The sequence below is a fragment of the Doryrhamphus excisus genome, linkage group LG11 (genome assembly GCF_037039965.1).
Source record: "Doryrhamphus excisus strain RoL-2023G ecotype Guam linkage group LG11, RoL_Dexc_Guam_v1.1, whole genome shotgun sequence".
NCBI classification, from domain to species: Eukaryota; Metazoa; Chordata; class Actinopteri; order Syngnathiformes; family Syngnathidae; genus Doryrhamphus; species Doryrhamphus excisus.
The window spans coordinates 10,779,432-10,803,855 of NC_136367.1; the positions used below are offsets into that span (position 1 = coordinate 10,779,432).

Sequence of the window (24,424 nt, forward strand, 5' to 3'; positions counted from 1 at the left end):
TCCAGGGTGTACCCTGCCTCTCGCCCCAAGACAGCTGGGAGAGGCTCCAGCACCCCCCGCGACCCTGGTGAGATAAGCGGTAGAAAATGAATGAATAAACATTGTTGGACATTGTCTCACCTGAAGAGGCATAGGACAGCACTTCCTGTGGTCAGAGCGATGAGTGACAGGCTGTGACCCAGCGTGTACAATGTCTGCACCAGCACATAGAACACCAGCTACACACACACACACACAATTAACCACAAATTACTACTATAGTACATGCCTGAGAAAGACTTTTGCAGTAAAGAAGACAGCCATATGTGTTGTTTTTTTCTAGTCCTAAGTAAAAACACACTTACTGTGTCTCCGGTGGTTCACTTGTGTACTTAGTAGTAGTCTTACTTTGAGTAAATAAATGCGTTCACACAGCAAAGTGTGTATGACAAAACCCAGTGCACTGTCAATACCCAAATGCTGCACTCAAAATACTCAAAATGGCGACCATCCTCAGTAGTTACCATCATCAGTAGTTATCATCAGTAGTTACCATCCTCAGTAGTTACCATCCTGTTGGAATAAAGCTGTATATATCATTTAATTACATTGCCTTATATTATCCAAGTTACTATTGCACACATAGAATACACATTTGTATAACTTATATCCAAGTTATTATTGCACACATATATCACACAGTTGTATGATTCATCTTACAGGCACACGATAACGGGATGTCCTTGAGGCACCCAGAACCAGGATGTCTCTTTGAACCATTCATTCCTGTTATCTGAAGAAATGCTTCAATGTTCTCAACCAATTTGTATTGCTCCCCCTCCCCTTAGGATGAGATTCATGTAATAGGGCATACCTAACTTTTAATAAAAGGATGGAGAGCAGAGACTGTTTCAGAGTTGGTTGGAGATTTGTTGCTGAACAGTCTCTGATCTACTCTCCTTGCAAGCCTATATCTCACGTCTTTGTGTCTTCTTTCACAGTTGGTGATAATGTTTTGGGTTTAACCCTAACATTAAATTGGTCCTTCGAGCCGGATTCCAACAGACCTAAGGATTCCAGCGTGGGAGAGAGATCCAGGCAAGTCTGTGGCCACAGCACTCAATACCCTTTCCGGGACTGGTTCCTCCCTCTCGGGCTGGGATCCGACGGTTGACAGAGATCCAGGATCACAGAGGCGTGAGTGAGTACATATTTCACTTAAAAAGGGAATGTGTGAAGTGAAATAAAATACCGGTATTCAAGGGGAGACGAGTTAGGCGATAAGGTATAAAACCCTGACAATTCTAGACTCTATCAGGTACAAAGTCCAGTAAAAGTCCGCGCGAAGGTAGACTCGCTCTGTTGATCGCTCTGTTGAAAGATACAGTTAAGTCTACGCGAGAGGGATAGACTCGCTCTGTTGAAAGATACAGTAAAATCTGTCAGGACGGCGGCGTCCTCTGGCATAAGGAAAACGCGTTAAAGGAGTGTGCATGACAGTGTGTACAGTGTGTATGAGAGTGTAAATGGGAGTAAGATAACCACTAGGTTTCGAACTCCATACCAAACAGTGAGATTGTAAGTGGTGACTTGTTGTGGATGCAAAGGCAAGAATTGTCCGCCCTCACCGGGGTAGAAGCTTGACAATTACCACAATAAGGCATTGATCACCACCTCACTACGAACATCCCCAACTATTTAGGACTCCCTAGGAGCACTCATCATAGTTGGGACCAAATTGTCAAAATGGGAAAAGGGCAAAGTAAACAATGTAAAAAAGAAATAGACAAACTAGAATGTAAAGATTGAACAGTGGTGAAAAAACAAGATCCAGAAGCACTAAAACCGCTACCATATTGGATAAAACAATATGATTTTAACGGCAAACTTTCTACGGCGGGAATAAAAGACTTACAGCAAAAAATCAGAAACAAAACAAACTGTAAGGAAAAACAAATGAACAAAGAAGGTATTCAGCATACTTACGTATGGATGAAAATAGCAGGACAGAGAGAGGCAGGTGAAAAAAGAGCAAAGCAGGCTAAAATAGAAAAAGAGGAACAGGAGAGGCAGCAACAGGAGAGAGATAAAAAACAGGAACAAGAATGTAGGGAGCGAGATAAAACAACCATGTTGTTTCACAGAAAAGAAGATGATGAGTATGTAGGGCCGTACAGAGAAGCAAGAGAAATGTTGGACAGAAGGTCACCAAAAGAGGAAGATAATAAACCACCAGTTTATTCTCCTCCTAGTGCAGCTAGTTTACATCCTACTGCACCTACTGCACCAAACGTGCCTTATACTAGATCGCAGGGCAGTGTAGGTGATTGGACAAAGAAAATGGTAACTGGTAGAGAAAACATGTTCTCTTCAGGAACATCTCGTCTACCAGAAGATGTACCTCCGCTAGAAGATCTTTGTCCCCTCATTGAATTACCAAACCCCAGAGCAGGTCAAAATGGTGAAGATTTGACAATTAGGGTTTTTAGGACCTGGACAAAAGATGACATCAAGAAGGCCCTTGAAGGGATACCCTCTCCCAAAGAGGACATAGCTGAATGTGTGACTCAAATGGAAAATCTAAGACAATCCTACCATCTGAATGGAACGGAAGTTCAACAGGTCTGGATGACCCTCTTAGGACCTGACTGGTTTCATGTAAAAGGGGGATACACTCCAGCTGATGACGATGGTAGACCATTTGCTCCACATTCTATGGCATTACGCCAGCAACTAGAACCACTCATAGAAAGAGTGATTACTAGATTCCGCAAAAGGGCAAACTACACTGAGATAGGTAGATGCAAACAAAAACCAGACGAGTCTTTTGAGGATTATCGTACCAGATTAGAAAAGGTGTTCAAGGCAAATAGTGGGCTACCATATAGTGATGAGGAAGCGGGGCCCTACAAACAACAATTAAAAAATGCCTTACATGCAGGAGCAAGAACAGAAATTAGTCAGTGGGTGGCTAAACATTACATAACTTTACCATCGGGTAGCCTAGATGACTACATAACGCATGCTACTCATGCTGAAAAAGTGACTAAAAGTAAACAAAAAAAGGAAGTGCAGGACACCTTCCACGTGGGGGAAAGTGAGATATACTACCAAAAGAACGTGAACAGGGGAAGAAGGTGAAGAATTAACGATTAAGGTTTTTCGACTAAATTAGATGCTGTTGCTCGCGCAATGCCACATTGCGTTAGAGCGGTGGTTGCGGCTTCCTTGGCAGTGACATCAAGTGCGGATGTGGTTCTCTTTCACCCTTTAGTGTTGAAAGTACCACATGCTGTCTCCGCTTTGCTACTACAGACCAAGATGACATTTTTGTCGCCTGCGAGGCATTTATCATGCATGTCTATTCTGTTGTCACAACCCCATTTGACAATAGAAAGGTGCACAGCATTAAACCCAGCCACACTCATTCCAACTTGTGAGGATGGGGTGCCTGATGATTGTCAGGCGTTGGCTGAACAAACATCTAAAAGTAGGCCTGATCTGCAGGACACACCCTTGCTTGAGGGTCAGATTTTGTTTGTTGACGGGTCTTCCCGCAAAGATGACTTGGGGAAGACGAGGACAGGTTTTGCTGTGGTTACACGCGATACGGTTCTAAGGGCAGGTGCCTTGCCACAAAGTTTTTCTGCACAGGCAGCTGAGCTTACGGCTCTCACGGAAGCTTGTAAATTAATGAAGGATCAAAATGTCACAATTTACACTGATAGTCAGTACGCTTATGCTACTACCCATACATTTGCCCAATACTGGAGTAACAGGGGTATGGTTACATCTGTGGGGAAACCGGTTACTCATGCTAAACTGTTGACAGAATTATTACATGCCGTACACTTACCCAAAAAATTAGCTATATGCAAATGTGCTGCGCACACCTCAGGAACGGATGACATTTCTTTAGGGAATGCATTCGCTGATAAAATAGCTAAGCAAGCGGCCTTAGGGGAAGTCAAGGTTCTACAGGCTGAAGAAAAGGGTTTGAAACAGGAGGATCAGATTTGTTGTGACTTGCTTCGTGAAATGCAACAACAATCTCCTAAACAAGAGAGGGACATGTGGCTCAGGAAGGGAGCACAAATATTAGACGGAATATATTGTTGACCCGTTCATAAACCAATCCTACCTAAAAAATTGTTTAAATGGGCTGCTTTATTGAGTCATGGGAAGTCCCATGTCTCAACAGGGGGGATGGTGGGATTAGTAAATACCGTTTATACAACTTATGGATTTACTTCCTATTCAAAAAATTTTTGTAGAGCATGTTTAATTTGCGCTAAACACAATAGCCAAGGCAATATGAGACCAAAACGAGGACAGTTTCCAAAACCAGAATATCCATTCCAACACATACATATGGATTTCATAGAATTAAACCAAAGTGAGGGAAAGAAATACTGTCTAGTAATAATAGATTCATTTTCCAAATGGGTTGAAATATTTCCGACTAAACATCCTGATGCAATAACGGTAGCCAAAGCATTATGTAAAGAGATAATACCTAGATACGGCATACCAGAAAGAATATACAGCGATAACGGATCACATTTTGTAAATCAAATACTGGATAATATTGGGAAAGCATTCCATATAGATTTAAAACGACACTGTGCATATCACCCACAAAGTGCAGGTTTAGTTGAAAGAATGAATGGAACGATTAAAAATAGACTGAAAAAATGTATGGAAGAAACAAAAAGACCATGGACACAGTGTTTAGACTTGGTAAAATTACACATTAATATAACAAGTGTGACTGGATTAACGCCTTATGAAATGTTATTTGGTAGACCATACAGATTACCTTATTTTAAAAATGAATGGGAAACAAGCGATGATAGTAATCTAGCAGACTATATGAGAAAAGTACTGCATAATATTAAACGTGAAAATGAATCACTTATTGAAGACAACAAAACGTCCGTGTTTCCACAGGATGACCAACTGGTAGAACCAGGAGACTGGGTTCTGATTAAAAGCATCAAGAAGAAACATTTGCATTCACCAAAGTGGGAAGGCCCATATCAAGTGTTATTGACAACTCCAACAGCACTTAAAATAGCGGAAAGGGGTTCTTGGGTTCATTTAACTCATTGCAAAAAGGTTCTAAAATATGACTAAATTAACTGTTCCTATCGTCAAATTCAGTGTAGGAATTACATTGTAGAACTCGTTATATAAAAGAAAAAAAAAAAAAAAGGCATAAAAAGATAATAAATAATAAATAAAAGGGCTTGTTGGAAGGGTTCTCAAGGTGCCTACCGTCTTGCAAGGTAAAGTCCGACTACAAAGGGGGCTGCACTTCTAGTGTGTAGTCGTCTCAAACCCGGTGAAGATTGTCCACAGCCTTGTAAGACTTTAGAGGCAACCAGGGAATACCTGAAGACATGGCTCAGGTTAAAACAAAAATAGGAGTAGCAGTAAACTAATTATCACGGGAATTAGCTTATTGCTACATGGACAGTTACAGATACATCGGCCTGGCAAACGATACTCTGAGTTAAACATAAAGCAAGATATCACCGACCCTGCCTGTGGTCAACACCAGCATGTCAGCCTACTCAGAGTGTGCATTCCACAAAATAAAACAACGGTAATCACCCTAACAGTTGCTCAGTTACGTCACATGGGAGTGCACGCTACACCAGATAAGAGCCCTTGGTACATGATTAACGATAGGAAAGGGAGTTGGGAGACATTAGTGGCAGATCCTCAAGGTTATGACTGGTCATCATATACTACAACCGAGTATGCTATGCATCAAAGACCACTTCTGTCACTTGTAGAAAAGAACAATGGCAAGACTTTAATCTTAACCGTAGATCTGAGTTCAGGACAACTTCTAAGCCCAATTCCGTCTAAAGATACTTCGTGTGTGGGGCTAGGCTGCTCCTGCTGGGAGTTCTTGTTATGCCAATGGAGAACAGGATACGACACATGTTACCCGATTCAATTATGTCAAACTTATACGGCTAAGCTAAAGAAGCCAGAACTTACTAAAGCAACAATTAGAGCAGGAGTTAAAGTAACAATGCTTCAAACTAATGATGACTGGTTCCAAGTTATTACTGGTGTGTCAGGCCAAAACAACAACTGGTTACTCATGGCGGAACAAGCTGCAAACACCACAGACCAGGACTGTGTGGTTTGCATGGGACCAAGACCACTACTACAAATAGTTCCTTCTGTCTTGAATAAAAGTTGTCTCTTACAGGTCATGGCCAAGACCAATCCTACAGGAAGTTGTGCCATGTTTGATAAAACATTCCCTCTTACAGGTCCAGAGAAGTAGAAACCACTGTTTTCTAATAAAGTTGCAAGGGGAAATTTCACGTGTATCAACAGGATTGGAACTGGTACAATATTGGGTTCATTAAGTGCTTCTCAGTGTTTTGAAACTGAAATTGTGGATGAATATTTTACACCCTTATCACGGAGTGACATATGGTGGTGGTGTGGAGAAAACACCATCTATGACAGACTACCCTACAATACCACAGGACTGTGTGCATCTGTCACCCTCATCTTGCCAGTAAGCATATACAAACTGACTGCTGAAGAACTTTTTGCTGGACTCTCCTCCGTCATTCCAAGCTCTTGGTATCGGACCAAGCGCTCAGCACCAGGATGGAGCGACAACGACCCAACATACATCGATGCCATAGGTGTTCCACGAGGTGTTCCTGATGATTACAAACTGGTTAATCAGATAGCAGCTGGGTGGGAATCTATTGTTCCTTGGATAACGATAAATAAAAATGTAGACAGGATCAACTACATCCACTACAATGTGCAGAGGCTAGGAAATTATACTCAAGATGGTTTTCAAGCAATTCATGAGCAATTGTCAGCGACATCTTTGATGGCTTTCCAGAACCGCATTGCTCTTGACATGTTGTTGGCGGAGAAAGGACATGTCTGCGCCCTGTTTGGTGAGAAGTGTTGCACGTTCATTCCGAACAATACAGCAGCAAATGGCAGCCTCACCAGGGCTTTGGATGGGCTTCAGTCCCTAAACAAGAAGATGAAGGAGCATTCAGGTGTTGATACCTCCATGTGGTCTGGGTTCGCTGATTTCTTCAGTAAGTGGAAGCCACTTTTAATGACAATTGCATTGGCAGTGACAGTTTTTGTCAGCATTCTGGCAGTGTGTGGATGTATTTGTGTCCCCATTATTCGCAGGATTTGCACCCAGATGATATCTTCTGCTATTACACCTATTCAGTTACACGTTCAGGAGCTTTACGCACTCATTCCACAACATGACGACGACGAGGACAGTGTTAACATTGATAAAGATAATGTTGACTATGACGATGAAACATCTTTTAACATTCCTGATCTTTTTTCAGATCCAGGTGATTATGAGTGACACCCTTTTTCCTCTAGGTGTAACTTTTTCTCACGTGTTTATGATTTTATGATCGAAAATCCTTGTGAAGTGATCAATAAATGATGTTCTACGATGAGTAAATTGGATAAACAGGGGGGAAATGTTGGAATAAAGCTGTATATATCATTTAATTACATTGCCTTATATTATCCAAGTTACTATTGCACACATAGAATACACATTTGTATAACTTATATCCAAGTTATTATTGCACACATATATCACACAGTTGTATGATTCATCTTACAGGCACACGATAACGGGATGTCCTTGAGGCACCCAGAACCAGGATGTCTCTTTGAACCATTCATTCCTGTTATCTGAAGAAATGCTTCAATGTTCTCAACCAATTTGTATTGCTCCCCCTCCCCTTAGGATGAGATTCATGTAATAGGGCATACCTAACTTTTAATAAAAGGATGGAGAGCAGAGACTGTTTCAGAGTTGGTTGGAGATTTGTTGCTGAACAGTCTCTGATCTACTCTCCTTGCAAGCCTATATCTCACGTCTTTGTGTCTTCTTTCACAGTTGGTGATAATGTTTTGGGTTTAACCCTAACACATCCTCAGTAGTTACCATCCTCAGTAGTTACCATCATCAGTAGTTATCATCATAATCATTGTATGATCAAGAAGTTGGAATAAAGCAAAAAGCTAGCAGATATTTTATGGTATGATCAAAACGTCCAAATTCCAATGATTCCATTTGAGACACAGTAAGAGTGTTTTTAAAATATGTGATAAAGGTCAGAAGTGGAAGAGGAGGAGGAGCATCAGGAGCTGAACTGAACAAACATAATGGTCGATTCACAGAAAGACAATCGTGACCCGAACTGAACTGGCTGACTGATCTGCAATTAGCAACATTCTCCTGACCCGTGCAGACCTGACAAAGAAGTAGAGCCAAAACAATGTGGGCGCAACCTTAGTCTGTAGTCAAAAACCAACAGATTATTTTGCCATCATAGTCCATGTGGGGACGGATTATATGATGCAGATGCTACTCTTAAAGGGTCCGCTGTTCAACTCTTTGTCTTTAGTTGTGGTAAACAAATACAAAGTGTTCTCATCACAAGAACATGACCATCATTAAATAACAAGTCACTGGAGCATATTGATCCAAATCACGTCCGCTGCTAATTGATCCTCCCCCCCATCGGCACCATCAAGGCCCAGCGCCATGAACGGGAACAACACTTTATGCACCTTGTTCTGACTGGTGTCTGACCCACACGCCCTGGCGATATTAGGGAAGACCTCAGACCATCCCGATGCCGTGCAGTTCCGGCTGATGTTTCCTGGAGAAAAAGAGGACAAGCGCGATGCTGAAATGATGACAGAAATGGTGACAACATGCTGAAATAATACAATAAATGGCAGAGGGGGTCAAATAAGTGACTACTGCTTAGAGACCCACACAATATGTGTCGGTGCCAGTATGCTTGATGCGCACTAATCAGCAGATGCTAAATGTCCATGTTACATCATGAGTGTAAAATGTGGTGAGTTCAGGGTGGGGGTGGTATTCTTTTGGGATGCGTCCCAGACTGGGTTGTGTCAGCAGGCCACGGCGTTCTTACGTAACGTCTCAATGCGTAGACAGCCATCTGGAGACACACACGCACCAGACACACACAGGGCAACATTTAGTTTTGAGAGTTCTGACCCCGCTCACCGTTAGTTCCAAAGATGGTCTTGAGGACGCGGGGACAGGGGATGGTGGAGGTCTGTCCGATGCCGGTGCGCTCCCAGCACGTGATGTTGTCCCACACTCCTTTGCAGCCCGCTTCTGATCAAAGCAGACAAGAATGCTAATGCTTTTGACTGACATCGGACACGACGATGACACCCACAGACCCTCCTCTTCCAACAAGACAATACGCTGAGACCAGCATTTTTTGGTCACATCATTATTTTGCTCCACTCTGAGCTTTTAATGAACACAAACAAGAAGTCCAAATGCGCCGGCACTGCAGCCTTTGTTGACTGCTTTTTGCCTGCTATTGTTCTCAGTGTCCCTCAAGTGTGGACATAATAGCCATTAGTCATGTTCCCATAAGGGTTTTATGCTACTGATACCGACACTAATACCGATTACATACAGCCTAACTATTGGCTATATTCGGGGTCACCAAGGTTTTTCTTGTGAGAGCTACTCTTACAAAATGAAAATGGCCAAGAGCTACTGGTAGCCACAACTCCCGTTTTGTATTTCACAATGCATATATTCCTAATCTTCTCACATTATCAACTGAAAACCTGAATTAAAAGCAGGTTTGCCCGCCTCTGCTGGGCCCCTCCAGCCGCATTTGCTGCCTTCTGACCTGCAGATGCAGTCGACTCCCTCTTCTTTGGCCAGCACAAAATTCCAGGACTCATCAGCGTTTCAAGCGCAGCACCACACGAGCTGTGTGTACTCATTGGACAGCCGAGATGGGGAAGTGACGTTGCAGACAGCACGCATCCGTAGACCGACACAGCCCCGCCCACAACGAAACTTCCTCCTGCAGTAAAAGTGCTACATAGCGTCCGCATGCTCCCAAATCCTGACTGAGGCGGTACTCATCCCCAAATGTTGCCCACACTTGCAAGTGGTGGTTGTTGGTTGTTTTGGCATTGTTGTTGGTTTCAATAAAGTGATTGGTGATCGAACACGTCGTCATCATTCAGTGAGCCAGCAAAAGCTACAGTATTTTATATCAACACAAACACATCACAAGCTGTAAGATGTGAGTTTGTGTCTATGCAATGGGCAGATCATGCGTTTCCCAGCATGTTTTGCTGTAATAAAAATGATCACTTTTGACTGTCTAAGCCTTTTTAAGGTGTTATTTTGCCCCCCCCCCCCCACCCTTCAATTTGTATGTATGCAATCCTCACTAGAGAAAAGTTTGGACACCACTGACATAGTGTAGTTTATCATTGAGGTGATGAGGTGATGACTTCATGAGTCGGTGACAGTGATGAGCCAAATGGTTGATCTTGAAATAAATCCAAGCAGAATCCCACTGGGACCAGGTCCAGAACTTGACTAAACCTCTCTAAACAGATTATATTTGTTGATGATAGATGAGATTATCTCTCTGCCTGACCAAAATAAATTGGACGCAAATAATCTGCAGTATACACATACACACACAAACACACATACTTATATGCTCTCTTTTGGTAGATACCAAAAAACAGCCCACCCTCTGTCTGGGCTGTTTGGAGCAGATGTAATATTTCTGAGGGTTCTTCATTCTTGAATGGTTTTTGGAATCGCAAACACCACGTGGTGCTGATTGTCTTTTTGTAGAAGAGATAACAAAATCACATCAATGATTGAAACAATACAAGCCATAGCGGATGGGTCATTCATTCATTCATTCATTTTCTACCGCTTTTCTTGTTTCTAAATATGGGACGAGGGGACAGACAATGCTTTGACAGTGGTGAGTCCCGCACAGAGTTTGGGGCAGGTTCAATCCATTAGCTGTCTTATGTGAAAGAAACATCGCCATTACATCACTTCCTGGTCAGCCCAACAACACTGAAAATGGTAACTGAGAAAAAAAACCTCTCTTTCATTAATTGTAATATATTACATTTTTCCATTACTGTTTATGTGAATGCACAGGCAAACTACAGAAAGAGTGACTCACTTTTGTGGAAGTGTAGTGAAGCCCATGTAGAAAAAAAAATCACTTAAAATTAAGTCGCGCATTTATAAAAAATAAATAATAAAAAATCATAAAGATAGTAAATAGTAAATAATAAAGTAGAAAAGCACTCTATATTGTGATATACACCATAAATATTAGTCCTACTTTTATTTTACCTACATAGTATTTAGATTCCTTCGCCATGAAAACATGAAATTTCTCACAATCCTAATATATTAATGTTAGCATGCTAACACCTAGCATGGTAGCGGTGTTTGCTAACAGTATGTTCATATTCATGAAAATTGCAATACATGCTATTATCCTCATGTTAGCATGCTAGTAATGCTAATACCCCATTGTGCTAACACAATAGCACAATGTACCTGGAAGGCCAAATGTCACGATTAGCTGCTAAATTTGTTTCCAATTCCTAACGAGGCAAACATTAGGCAGGAGTTCCTGATTCCCCACCAGTAAAAGTAAAATGTTTAAGTCCGTCAACGGCATTTCACACTGGACTGTTTTGTGAACATGGGCTAGCATGCAGCTGGATAAACTGCTGCTGAAGCCCGACGGCTTTCCAGCGTTATTTGGTCGTGTGGAAGAGTCAGAAGAGCAAACAAATGAGTCACAATTTATCGGTGTCCTAACTCATGGAACAAAAGCGGTTGTCTATGTAGCATTATAGAGTGTGCATACATGGAGCAGGGTGAAAATTCATAGCTCACTGAGTCTGGAGTTGCCATTTCCCACCACAATCAGTGGGTCTACAAGAGTTTTTTTAAACACTGGTAGTCCCGCTAAAATCGTGTTATGACCCCATTACACGTTACCAATGTAGAAAACCTAAAGCTACTTACTATTCATTTTGGCGTACAATGTTTTTTGCTGGACTAGAGCCACTGATTGTGGTGGGAAACGACTAACAACCCCGCCGCTCCCTGTATGCACACTCTTTAATGGCACACAGGCAAGCTTCTTTCCCATTGTTCAATGATCCGTATGTGGCTGTGAAAGATACTTTAAATGTTGTTGAACAGAGAGTCCCACCTTTGTGTTGTCTTTCTCGCTCTTCGTCCTTCAGTCTCTTCAAACACTCAGCGTGGTCTTCCTCCACCTCCAGCAGGAAGTTACAGGTGGGGTGGCGGCCATCAGCCTACAGGAGCGATGGAGTTAATAATAGGTAACATTATAGTTATGCTATACAAGCTGACAAATGTGAAAAAAACCAATGCATCATGCGGTGTTTGCCTTTGGACTGCCTGTGTGTGAACAGCACGAGTCCCACAAAGCCCAGTGGAAACAAATCCTTCTGTCCATACGTTATGTACAGTCATGTGAAAAAGTATTTTCCTCCATACTGACTTTTTTTTGCTGAACTTAAATTTGTTTCAGATTATCAAACAAATTGAAATATTAGTTAATGGAAGCACAACTGATAACAAAATGCAGAAGTAGTTGCCTACACACTGCCTTCCTCAGTTTTCCTTCATCTGCCCAGCTCTAGAGAATAATTTGTCATTTTTTGAGTTTATTAAAGTGGACATATGCTTTTTCCACTTTTCTGACCTATAATGTTGTTAGAATGTTGCATGATAGAGTTAAACTACACCAAAGTTTCAGATATGAGGTTTGCACATTTGGAAGTGAGCCCTGAAAGACGTTTGGGATGGCTCCGCACTCGAGTCCAAGCTGTAGGCTTGCCCTCCCCCCGCTCTGTTGTTCGTCCAAGATTTGACTGGGTTAGCATGGAACAATGGCTTTCAGGAAATATTTGTTCAGCTTTGAGGGAATGCTCCCTCGCCTAAAGAGGCAAACATCAGGCAGAAGTGGTTGGAGTTGCAGTTTCCCGACCAGCATGAGAAAAATATGGGCCTGTTTGTGAACAGAGCTGGCGGAGCTGGACTATCCTCCAAAAGCCTTTCCAACGTTACGTGGTCATGTTGAAGAGTCAGAAGCGCAAGCTGTAAGTAACAATTTACCAGTGTCCTAACTGTACTTATTTTGTGTAAGTAAGCGGTTGTCTGTGTAGCATTATAAAGTGTGCATACAGGGAGCGTAGTGTCTTATTTGCATGCATGAAAATGACAAGCCCTACATACTAATTGCATCTCCTTTTCCACCACAATCGGTGGTTCTACTCAAGTTTTTTTAGACACGGGTAGTCCCACAAAAAATGTGTATGACCACATTTCCACCACCAATGTTGTGCCAACATTGTCTGCACTCAAAAAACGCGGACAACAATCTTAACAATCATTATTAATTAACAATAATGTGAGTTCATACATGGTAAGTCAGGGGTCTCCGACGATTAGCTCACGAGCTACCATACCATTAGCTTCTAACCACTCTCTGAAAAGTGGTTCGGCAGTGGGGTTCGGCAGTCGTCCGGAAGTCCTCGGGAGCGCTTGGGAGTGTGATCAATCACAGCGGCGTGGGTGTGCCCAGAGGCGGGCCGTGGGTGGAATAAATTAAAACAGACCGTTTTGGAAATCCAAGGTAATACAGCTGGAACAGGTGCAGATTCTGGAAGATCTAGAAAGCTTTCTGTGTGGCTTATCATGTGCAGCTGCTCTATAGGAGTCCACAACTCGATACAAAGGGCGCAAAATAAGCACCTTTAAGGTCACCTTTAAAGAACATGACATTCAATGATTACTTGAGACATTCAATGATTACTTGACTTTGCCTCCAGCTGAAAGTCCCAAGATGAACCCTGCTCTCGTCCTCCTCACCTTCCTGCCATTCTGGTTGGTCCGCTCCTGTTTCCCAGCAATTCTTCTGTTGTAGCTTTTGGTTAGTTCTTTCACAGTGCCTCGTTTTGGGTTATTTTCTGGAAAGGTAATTTGTCGTTACAGCACTTGATTTTAGTTTTTTTGCCTGTGGACGACGACGCGACCTTTTCCTTAAGACCGCCACTGTCGCAGGATGGAGGGGTCCAATGCTCCATAAAACATTACATGACCCGACATATGAAGTAAGGAGTTAGCAGGGATTTAAAAATTCATTAAGATTATAATGAATAAATGCATGCATGACACACATAGAGGAGCTTGCGGCGGAACAGATACGTATGACAAAAGGAAGTGCATGCTTCATCCCTGAAAGAAAACAGTTACCACGGCAACAGTCACTGGCTGCGCTAGAATGGTGACTCACTCACGCTTCCATTGAGACTTGCTTCCACTTTAATTGCCACAGTTTGTATTATTAGACGGCTGGCAGCCCGGCTCGTCATTCAACAATTCAAGTCCAATTAAAAAGTGTTCTACTTGTGTAGAACTGTGCACCGTGTTTTTTTAAGTTTGATTTTACAGTATTATATGTACTTCAGATAGGACAATATGTGTATGGTATCTGGGAATCGCTATAGTGATTGACGTACAGTAGTCCTACAGGCTGGTTAATTCCTTTGCAGTTGACCCCCCCCCCAGTGCTGAACTGTTTCAACCATCTTTTGTGGTGTCTACGAGCTTCAATAAGGACAATAAAGCAGGGGTCTCCAAAGTCTCAGTTTTTCCTGGCCTGTGACACATTGTAAACATAAACACGGCTTGCATCAGAAGATTACCAGGGAGGATTAGGGTCACACTGAAAAAAGACTTGTTACAAAATATTTCAATAGAAAAAATATGTATATTAAAATGGTTAGACTACATTAGACTACTACTGTTTTTGACTTAAATGTACCCATAAAATTTAATTGGAATGTATAGTATTTGGTGAATATTACGTCACCAAATAGACATTTAAACATACCAGTTAGCGTCTAAACCATGAGCCATAATAAATAGTATTCATTGAGCAAAGTAAGAAAGCTCAAATGAAATCGACTAAGAAAGCAACAATAAGTCCAAAAACCTGATGGTGTTCTTCTTCGCTTTGTGCCAGCGGCACCGAGTAAGTGTTACACGACCGCACGTCATCATAGCAATATCGCCAAAAATCCACCGCAACCCTGATGCCATATCTGTCCAAATTCGTAGAAGTTACAAGAGTGCAAGAGCAAGCTGGGAAATGTCTGCTGACAGCAGGTCGTTTATTCTAAGACTGCCTCCATGTGACAGCTGCCTGCTTGATGCATCGCCGTGCTTGCGAGAGAACATACTTCAAGACAAACACCATCAGTGTTAATTAAGGGCTAATTAGGTGCAACTGAAAGCCGCTGACAGTTGTCCTCAAGCTTTAATGGCTCCTTGTTGATAGCGCATCACACAATGGGATGCTAAAATGCTAATAAGCACTCAAGGCTCGAGACTCGAGATGCCAATGAAAAAGAGCCTTGGGCTCACTTTTGGTCGTTTATAGTCTTCTTCTAATTCGCCCACAGAACCAGAGTTGTGGGTGACACTAAGACAACTAGATTGGAACCCGTTTTTCTTTAATAAACCAGGTTCAGGATGTTGGGCCGAGGCAGAGGGCACATGTCAAAAAACAAACAAACAAACAATCAATTAATAATACTGACAAATGATGGATGCAAAATGACTACTGTACTTCTACAGGCTTGCCTTAATTAGCCCGTTAGCATCGTCAAGGCTTTGAGGCCCAGGTAATAATCCTCTGGAAGCTAATTGCTGTACTTTGAACTTTAGACGCTGTGCACATACGGTATTTTCACACCAGTCAGCAGTGACTCCTCAGGGTCATCGCTCAGTCATGTCTGAGCACACAGACATGACGAGTCCCAAACTCATTTGGGATAACGAATTAAATTGAGAGTCCTGGACACTGGATATGTTCATGTACTGTGGGGAAAACACAGGTAAGTATTTGAGAACCTGCTGATCTTGTATTTTTGGAGTTGATCGCCAGGGTTCAGACAAACAGTCCCGAAGTTGAATGTTTCCACATCCATGTTTGACATTAGGGATCGTATTCACCATTTGTCTTCCTTCAATCACGTTGAGCCCACTTGATGCCAAAGACAATTTTCTTCTCATGTGACTACATCACGTTCTCCCAAGCCTGGTCTGAGCCATTCAGGTGTTGACTGTCAGACTTCATTTGCAATTCTGGGCTGGCTCTTCACCTTTCTCACAGTCATCCTTACTCTATCCGGTGAAATCTTGCATGGAGCTCCACCGTGAGAGCAAGTGACTGTTATCTGTATCTGTATCTGTATCTGTATCTGTATATTCTTCCCTTTCTATATTACAGAAAATAATTGAGAAGCACTGATGTAAAGTCATGACAGGCATAGACTCCTTTCAAATGGCAAGTGCATGAGCACCGTCTCAGGTTGTTCAAAGCCATTTTCCTCAGTGAGAAGACATGATGGCACATTTGTGCTGCACGATGATTGATGCAATCAACAGTATTGTCAAGTATTGTTGTGCAGCTCTCAGCTTCACAACAACACCCCAAATCAGATGCTCAAGGAGGCTTTGGAAAGTCTACAGTAGTTTTCATCAGAAAAGTGTGTGTATGTGTGTGTGTGTGTATGATGTTTAAATGTTTAATCTAGTTCACATTTTTTAGTTGTGACCTTAACAACCCGCTAATCTTACAATCTGTTGTCATCTACTGGATTTTCTCTTATTTTGTGTGTGCATTACACCTATCCTTGTGTTCTTTCATTGTGACCGTGGAGTTGTACAAGGACAATGATAAACATTGATGAATTCATAGAACAGTGCCTGACAAAAGTATTGTCACTCATCCAAACTGTAGGACTAATAAAGAATATACGTATAATTTATATGAATAATATATTAACTTTTAGGTTCTCAGTTGGAGTCAGAAATGCTTGTATGAAGAGCAAAAGCCTCCTGGTTATGCTTGTTACAGCAAACTGTAAAGTTTTGTATCATTCATTTCATTAGGAGTGGAATATAAGGAATATGGTACCTACATTTGAAAGCTACCAAAACATCAGAATGTACAGTCAGGGTGCCTTGGTAAGAAGATTTAATATGGTGTATTGCAGGGGTCTCAAACTCAATTTACCTGGGGGCCACCGGAGCTAGGTTCTGGGTGAAGCCGGGCCGCATCAGGTTTTAAAAAAAAACCCCAAAACGCATTTATTAAAAACTGGAAAAAAATCAATTAAAAAAACTATCTTCAATGCTTTTGCTTCTGCTATACCCTACACTTTTTCAGTACTTTGGTTCCGGTTTTCCACACCAAAATATCTGATAAAACATTCCACTGTTCTCTTAACTTTTATTTTTCTATACACAAAATAAGATAAAAATAAATAAATAAACAAATTAAGAATAAAGACAATAAATCAATCAATCAGTAATAAATAAGTAAAAAATTAATAAAACAGCAAATAAGAAAAACGTAAGAAACCACATACTGTTGGTAGAGAAATTATTTTTTTCAGATTCAAATGTACAGTATTAACAGTTATTTAACCTTCAACATGAACATTAATGAAACTTAATAATTTGACCCAATTAGCAAGTTAGCATGGTACTCAGTTCCATCTGGTAGCAGCGTGGTAACTTTAACAACATGTTTGATGAGATGCTTGATCTTGACGTGTATTTTCCCTTTTATTCCAAATCATTTCCTGCATTTATTTGTACCCAGCGTCATAAGCCTTTAGCTTCATTGCTAATCCAAAGCAAAACAGGGCGGGGTGACAGGGTAGGGTAACAGTATGGGCGGGGCAAAATCATGTTAATTGTGCCCGGTGTGCACACAGCTTTAAGCTGTCATTTCAACATTAAACTTTGGTATCAAGGTGGGGGCCTCAAACTAAGCGTCTCACGGGCCGCGAGTTTGAGACCCATGGTGTATTGTTTCCATGAGTTTGGTGGACAGCATCCAAACGTCTCAGCAATGACTCAAATAACTAATTGATCAAATAATATACAATGGCAAACAACTTTTAAACAACTCCCGGATTTATCAACATTTTGGGGTTTCATCTTCCAAGCCTCCTCCTTCATCGAACCCCAAACCTGCTCAATCATGTTCACAGGCAAACAGTGCGGTTCAATTTGAATACAGGAAGTGAACAAATATATTGCAATTGATATGAAACATATGGGGGGAAGGATTACATAAGCTTTGCTTCTTCATAGTACTTCTTTTTGGATATGCAGAACTATGAATTGTACTATGTGATGTATTCCAATGTAACTTGTATGCATGTTCAAAATCAATGAAACATTAACACATAAGCTATCTCTGATTACAATCGAGCACGTGAAAGTGAGTTAAGTTATTATTTATTGTATCCTACGACCTGAATAAGCAACAAGACTTTTGATTGACCTCTCTGTTGGTGCCAATCAAAGGTGAGCATTATTAGATCATTATCTTTGTAAAAACTGTTTTTTAAAAAAATATTGGAAGTGATAAGTTTAGGAAGACACAATCGTTTACTATACTGTATCAAGCAATTATCATTCTGGATTAAAAACTCGGGCTCATATGGCAATAAAAGCAGAAACGCCAATTATCAGTGAACTCACCATCAGGAGAGTCCTTAAGAAAAACAAGACGAGGACAAACAAACTTTTCATCGTTGATCCAAAAGAACTGTTTAAAGGTAAATCTTCACATTATTATCATCACTTTGGGACTTCCGTCCGGTGGATTGCAAACGCTTCTAATTCCATATAATAAAAAGTCAACAAATTCGTCAGAAATAAAAGTGGAGGGAGAAGATCCGGCAGATGATGAGGATGATGATGTTCTGTATCCGCAAAGTGTGTCTGAATGTGCTCGCACTACATCAGAATGTAATATTCCTCATTGTGGGCAAGTTCACTTCCTCCATGATTTTACAAAGTAAAACATCAACCGGAAACGACCAGCTTTACATTTGGGGCGTCATCTTGACTTATTTCCGTGTTTGTCTAGTTCGTGTTTTGTCTGTCTAACCATGTTTTACCGAATTATCAGTTAACTTTTACACTCGTGACACAGAAAACACATCAACACTGCACAATGATGTAGACTAGTTGGCTGTGTCATTTTTTCTTCAGAATGGATTTTGTTTTTAAATGCTGCCATCTCGCGGAAGAGATAGACCTGTGCTGTGAGTAAACATTCGTCATAAACTCCACGTTGAATTGAATTGATAAATGTATCCTACTGTACAGCAATGTTACAAAACCTGTATTATAGCTATGAAAATATGACACTGAGCGAAAGGAGAGTCATGTATACATGTTTGTTAGGTAGAATCTTCATCTTCAGTTTCATATCGGATTCATATTGAGTGTTGGACCCCATCAAATCCAATGAATGGGTGTCACGTGTTCTCCTGTTTACCTTGCCGTCATGACAGAAAGATATCTGCCTTCAATGGCGGCAGTACAGTAAGAAAGTCGTGGTAACATAACTAAAGTCAAGGCGAACAAAAAAACCATAACATTATACAAGCAAGTCATTGGGTTTTAAATGTAGATTTGACGGGAGAGAGAAGAAAGGTTCACAGCTCACAGCTAAACCTGATATACTAAACAGTAGTAACATTAATAGCTCCTTTATTACTTTTTGGCTAATACGTTCATTCAACACTCAGCAACAACACAAACATTTTAATATTTGTATTATTATGCCATTTATGACTTGATGTAATAAAACAATGTATAAACATACATGTTTAATATAGTCACTGTATTTTCATTCCTGTCTAAAAGGATTGTACTTTACACTGTAAAACACTTCCTCCCTATTCCTCAATCTTTGCAATTAACACAGCTGATGAAAACCCCAAGACCAATAGTTTCAGCACAATATTTATTTATTAACATTCCTACATTTACTCATACATATATATAGTTTTATTGTTGGTTTACTGTATGTGCTTGTGAGCTCATGCATTTCTTTAGACTGCTCTAAAGACAGAAGCAAGAGAAATGTAAACATAACACAAGTACATCCATAAAAGTAAAAAACACACAGAATATGCCAATAAAACATGGATGTGATGTAGACAAATAATGACTTAATTTTATTGCATTTATGTTGGTAATATATTAGTTATATCAAGTAAAATCATATCATTAGTAAAATCAAAGTCATAAATCTTTTCATGTGGGAGAAACCTTTAAATTGTATTTTACATTCAAACGTTGTGCACATCAATATGTCTGCTTGCAGAAATAAATCAATACTTACGCTTGATTCTCCCAGCTTTGCCCCTTAATGTTGACTTTTTTTTTAAGGGGACCTATTGTGCTCATTTTTCGACCCTTTGTATTGAATTGTGGACTCCTATAGAGCAGCTACACACAATAACCTGCACAGATCTTCCAGATTCTGCACCTATTCCAGGTATTTTGGCTTTCCGCCAAAATGGTCAGGTGTAGGAGTTGATTATAAATGAATCAAATCTTTGGAGAGCCAACTGAAAAGTGTTTAGGAGCTACTTGCAGCTCAGGAGCTACTGGCTGGAGACCTCTGACCTACCGTGTATGAACTCAAAGAGTAGGCACTGCTGGTGCTCCTCCAACCTTGCCTTCCCAAAGAGGAGCACTCATTTTCGGACACACTTCGTCAGAGGGACCGCTGGTGCCTTGGAGCAGGGCGCCAGCACAGCATTGTTAGTGGAAATGTGGTCATGACACGTTTTTTGAGGTACTACCTCGTTCCAGACAATAAGCACTGTGGTTCTCTCCACCTCTGTGGACGCACAGCATGTTCGACATTACTGCACCTTTATTGGTGAGAGCACATTGCTTCTGGCTTTGGAGACAGTTTGGGGGATATTTCCGTTCATGTTCACAAAAACAATCCTGTGTGAAATGCTGTTGACAGATGAACATATTTTTCTCTTGCTCCAATAACTTCTGCCTGAGCTTGCCACCTAAACAGAGAAACAGAGTTTAGGGGAGCACAGAGAGTGTATCATGCGTATAGCCACACCCATAAGGAAGCCCGCTCCTCTGTGACATCACAAAGGAACAGTTTTGCAACGCCCTCTGAAACCGAGCTTTTTGAGACTTCCCAAACTTCTTTCACGGCTCACTTCCAAATGCGCAAACCTCTTTATCTGAAACTTAGGCATCGTTGAACACGAGAATACAACATTCTAACTACAATTATAGGTCAGAAAAGTGTAAAAAGCAATGAGTCCTGGACGGAAAGAATGTTGGGATATGATGGGCTACAAAGGATGGTTTAAATGCAGACTTCTTCTCAATGGAGAAGGAGGAAACATTTGTCCTCATTTGTCACCATACCGGAAATGCAATCAGTGCTGCGTATGTGCAGAAGGCGTCTACATCTGGTCGACGAAGGTTTTTTTGGCAGTCAAATGTCAGGCGTGTGTAATCTATGCCATCCGCAGCAATATCCCCCCCCCCCCACTCACCAAAACATTATTAAGATTTGACAAATGACAACATAATCTTTTTCTTATATCATATCCATAGTGCAAGTGGACAATTATAAGCCCTCTTGTCATAGGTTGCAGACCCCAGATTGATACACAGCTAGTGCTTGGAAAATTAAGTACAACTTTAAGCCTTTCTATTTCTATAATCATGGGGATTATTCTGGGGCCTTTTGTGACTATGCTAGATAAAACTTGTGAATTTGGAGTAGTTTCATTCGTTTGGGGGGATACTGATTATTTGTTGACAGCTCCTGATATAATGTGAAGCCCTCTGCTATAATCACCAGGTTCATTTCTATAATCATGGGGATTATTCTGGGGCCTTTTGTGACTATGATGCCATTTGTGATCATGCAAGACAACATGTGTAATTTGGAGTCATTTCATTATTCGCATCTGAAGTTAGAGGGATTCACAGTGTTCTGTACTGTTGTATATTCTAGAAATAGTAATACTGTATTTTTGCCATTGTTTTTGTTTGCCACTAGAGTTCGCTATTTTGCCACTTCAGTCCTCCGTCAGGGCGCTCCCTCTGACATGATGACAGCTTCCTGCGGGCACAGAGGCGGGCCGAGGCGGGCCGAGGCGTCTCCTCAGCGGGATGATCTCAGGGGGAGACTGCCTGGTCGGAGTTGACTCGGTCGGCATGTCGAGCACCGGACTTTGTCGGTGCTGAATTCCAGTTCGTTGATTCCGGAAGATCGAATGTGGATTGTGGTGAGTGTGACGAGCATTTAGTCAACAGCTGGATGGAACAAGTTGATTATTTTGGTGTTTTTTCCGTGACCGCGCGTTTGCACAGAAACACAGAAACCCTTCTACGTGTCACTCAGTGTGGAGAACGTCACAACGGACTCTGCTTTAATAACCTGCACTTTAATGTTTGTGTGATATGAGTACATAATGGATTACCGTTCTATTCATTTGACCCGACAATGTGATTTATCAGACGGTATTCTTTATTTCGGCGTATTGCAAAAATAACAGACGTCCAGCAAGCTCCAAAAGCTAACCGTTGACGTTGACGTGATGTCAACGGCAGTGGAGACCAGGAAGAGGTTCACTTCACTCATGAAAGTTGAATACAACGCAGAAGTGAAGGTTTGTGTGTTGGATGGAAGCGGAATGCAACAATGGCTAACAGTGTTTCATTGATGCCCCTCTGTTGTAGCACGTCTTCAAGGTAGTTAAAAGTTGTTTTGGGGGTGCAGAAGCGTTGGGAATGGCGATACAGGAACGCAGCAACAAAAATGACGACAGGGTGCAAAGGACGTGAAACGGTGGCCACATTCTTTCCACCAGAGAAACATATTGAAGTTTTTAACTAATCAAGGTAGCCGAACTACTTTGATGTCCCGGTGATGGTATTATAGATCACAAACATGAGCCTAAGCTTTTGTATAGATGTACAGTTTAATTAAACCGGCATCCTTTTTGCTTCATGTTGTCGAATACTGGACTATTGTGGATACATAAACACCACCACTTAACTAGGCACACAATATGATAATATGAATTAATGAATGTACCCATTTTTACTATTGTGTTTGTACACCTCGTACATGTTTGTGTGTGGTGTCTATTTCTACTGCAGCCAATGTCTGGCATTGTCTCTGCAGAGGGGAAATGAGTAACAGTGTTGGCTCCAGGATGGATGGCTCAGCCGGACCAGTTGCCATGGCAAATGGACCTGTCTCAACATCGACTGACACAACCAGCTCCACACTGGGCCCGCCCTCCGCCCTGGAGGAGCCGAGCAGCGAGCCTCAGTCTTCCCTAACGGATGTCACCCAGATGTGGGTGAAATTTGCCAAGACGTTTGCCATCATCCTGCCGATCTACATCCTGGGCTACTTTGAGTTCAGCTTCAGTTGGGTGCTGATCGGACTGGCCGCCTTGTTCTACTGGAGGAGAACACATGGCAGCAAGGACTACCGGATCAACCGGGCCTTGGCCTTCCTGGAACACAAGGACATAGTTGTCAAGAAGAGTCTTCCTACTACTGACCTGCCGTCGTGGGTAAGCACGCCTTGCCACTCTTCTCTTCCTTTAAAGGGAACCTTTTCTGCTTTCCACTTTTCTGACCTATAAATGTAGTTAGAATGTTGGATTCTGGTGTTAAAGGGGACCTATGATGCTTTCCCCTTTATGACCTATAAATGTAGTTAGAATGTTGGATTCTGGTGTTAAAGGGGACCTATGATGCTTTCCCCATTCTGACCTATAAATGTAGTTAGAATGTTGGATTCTGGTGTTAAACATGCCATAGTTGCAGATCATGAGGTTTGCGCATTTGGAAGTGAGTCCTGAAAGACTTTTGGGATGGCTCAAAACACTTGGTTTCAAAAGGTGTGGTAAAACGGGCCCTTTGTGATGTCACAGAGGGACTGACTTCCTTATATGGTTCATAGCTAGGAAGCACTTTGGGCGTGTGGCCCATCACAGCGGAGTGGGCAGGAAGCACAGATCAAAGGACATACAGCGGGAATAGGTGCAGATTCTGCAAAATCAAATAAGTTTTCTGTGCGGGTTATTGTATGTCGCTGCTCTAGGGAGACCACAACTCAATACAAAGGGTCGAAGCATAATAGGTCTACTTTAAGTCTCTTCTCTTTTGGGGAATTTTGCCCATCGTCCACAATACTGAGCCGAGACATGAACACACATCTTTCTCTGTTGTGTGTGTTCTAAAGATATAAAAACGGATAAAAAAGAGACAGCTCATTTCTCCCATGTAACGGGACAAATCGATGCTGCCTACAAAAAGCGATATTAAAACACCTCCAGAACCCTCTGACACGGTTTTATATACTTACGGTAATCATGTAGTAAAGGTACATTCACGATAACATGTACTATTTAAAGTATTTTGCCATATTTTGATCTTTTTAAACATTACCAGAACTTCTTTCCTGAATACATTGATTGAGGTGGGAGTCTGGTTCGACTTTAGAATAGTCAGCTGTCAATCACAGAGCAGCCTGTTCCAATTTCAATGCTTTCCAGCCTATTGCAACTTTTCTGATCTCTTTTTCCATGTTCTTACCTCCTGAATTTCTAAATGCCAGCGTTGACTCAAACG

At 41.5% G+C, this 24,424-nt stretch overlaps 2 protein-coding genes across 6 annotated transcripts in view; one reads left to right on the forward strand and one right to left on the reverse strand.

Moving 5' to 3' along the window:
• The window catches only part of vipr2 (vasoactive intestinal peptide receptor 2), a 29,542-nt gene extending 10,829 nt beyond the window's left edge, over positions 1-18,713 (reverse strand). For both annotated transcript variants that reach the window (XM_058088822.2, XM_058088811.2), the window contains exons 1-5: positions 18,467-18,713; positions 12,084-12,189; positions 9,062-9,175; positions 8,593-8,684; positions 121-218 (exon numbers count right to left, since the gene is read on the reverse strand). In XM_058088822.2, the coding sequence (XP_057944805.2) occupies positions 121-218; positions 8,593-8,684; positions 9,062-9,175; positions 12,084-12,189; positions 18,467-18,517 (461 nt within the window). In that variant the 5' untranslated portion in view covers positions 18,518-18,713. The remainder of the gene's footprint in view (positions 1-120; positions 219-8,592; positions 8,685-9,061; positions 9,176-12,083; positions 12,190-18,466) is intronic.
• A 3,178-nt stretch (positions 18,714-21,891) lies between these two features.
• The window catches only part of esyt2a (extended synaptotagmin-like protein 2a), a 32,244-nt gene continuing 29,711 nt past the window's right edge, over positions 21,892-24,424 (forward strand). For 2 of the 4 annotated variants that reach the window (XM_058078627.2, XM_058078642.2), the window contains exons 1-2: positions 21,892-22,059; positions 22,962-23,361. In XM_058078627.2, the coding sequence (XP_057934610.2) occupies positions 22,969-23,361 (393 nt within the window). In that variant the 5' untranslated portion in view covers positions 21,892-22,059; positions 22,962-22,968. Of the gene's footprint in view, positions 22,060-22,171; positions 22,444-22,936; positions 23,362-24,424 lie in introns of those variants that run through there. The other 2 variants (XM_058078635.2, XM_078794746.1) reach the window with 2 other exon arrangements.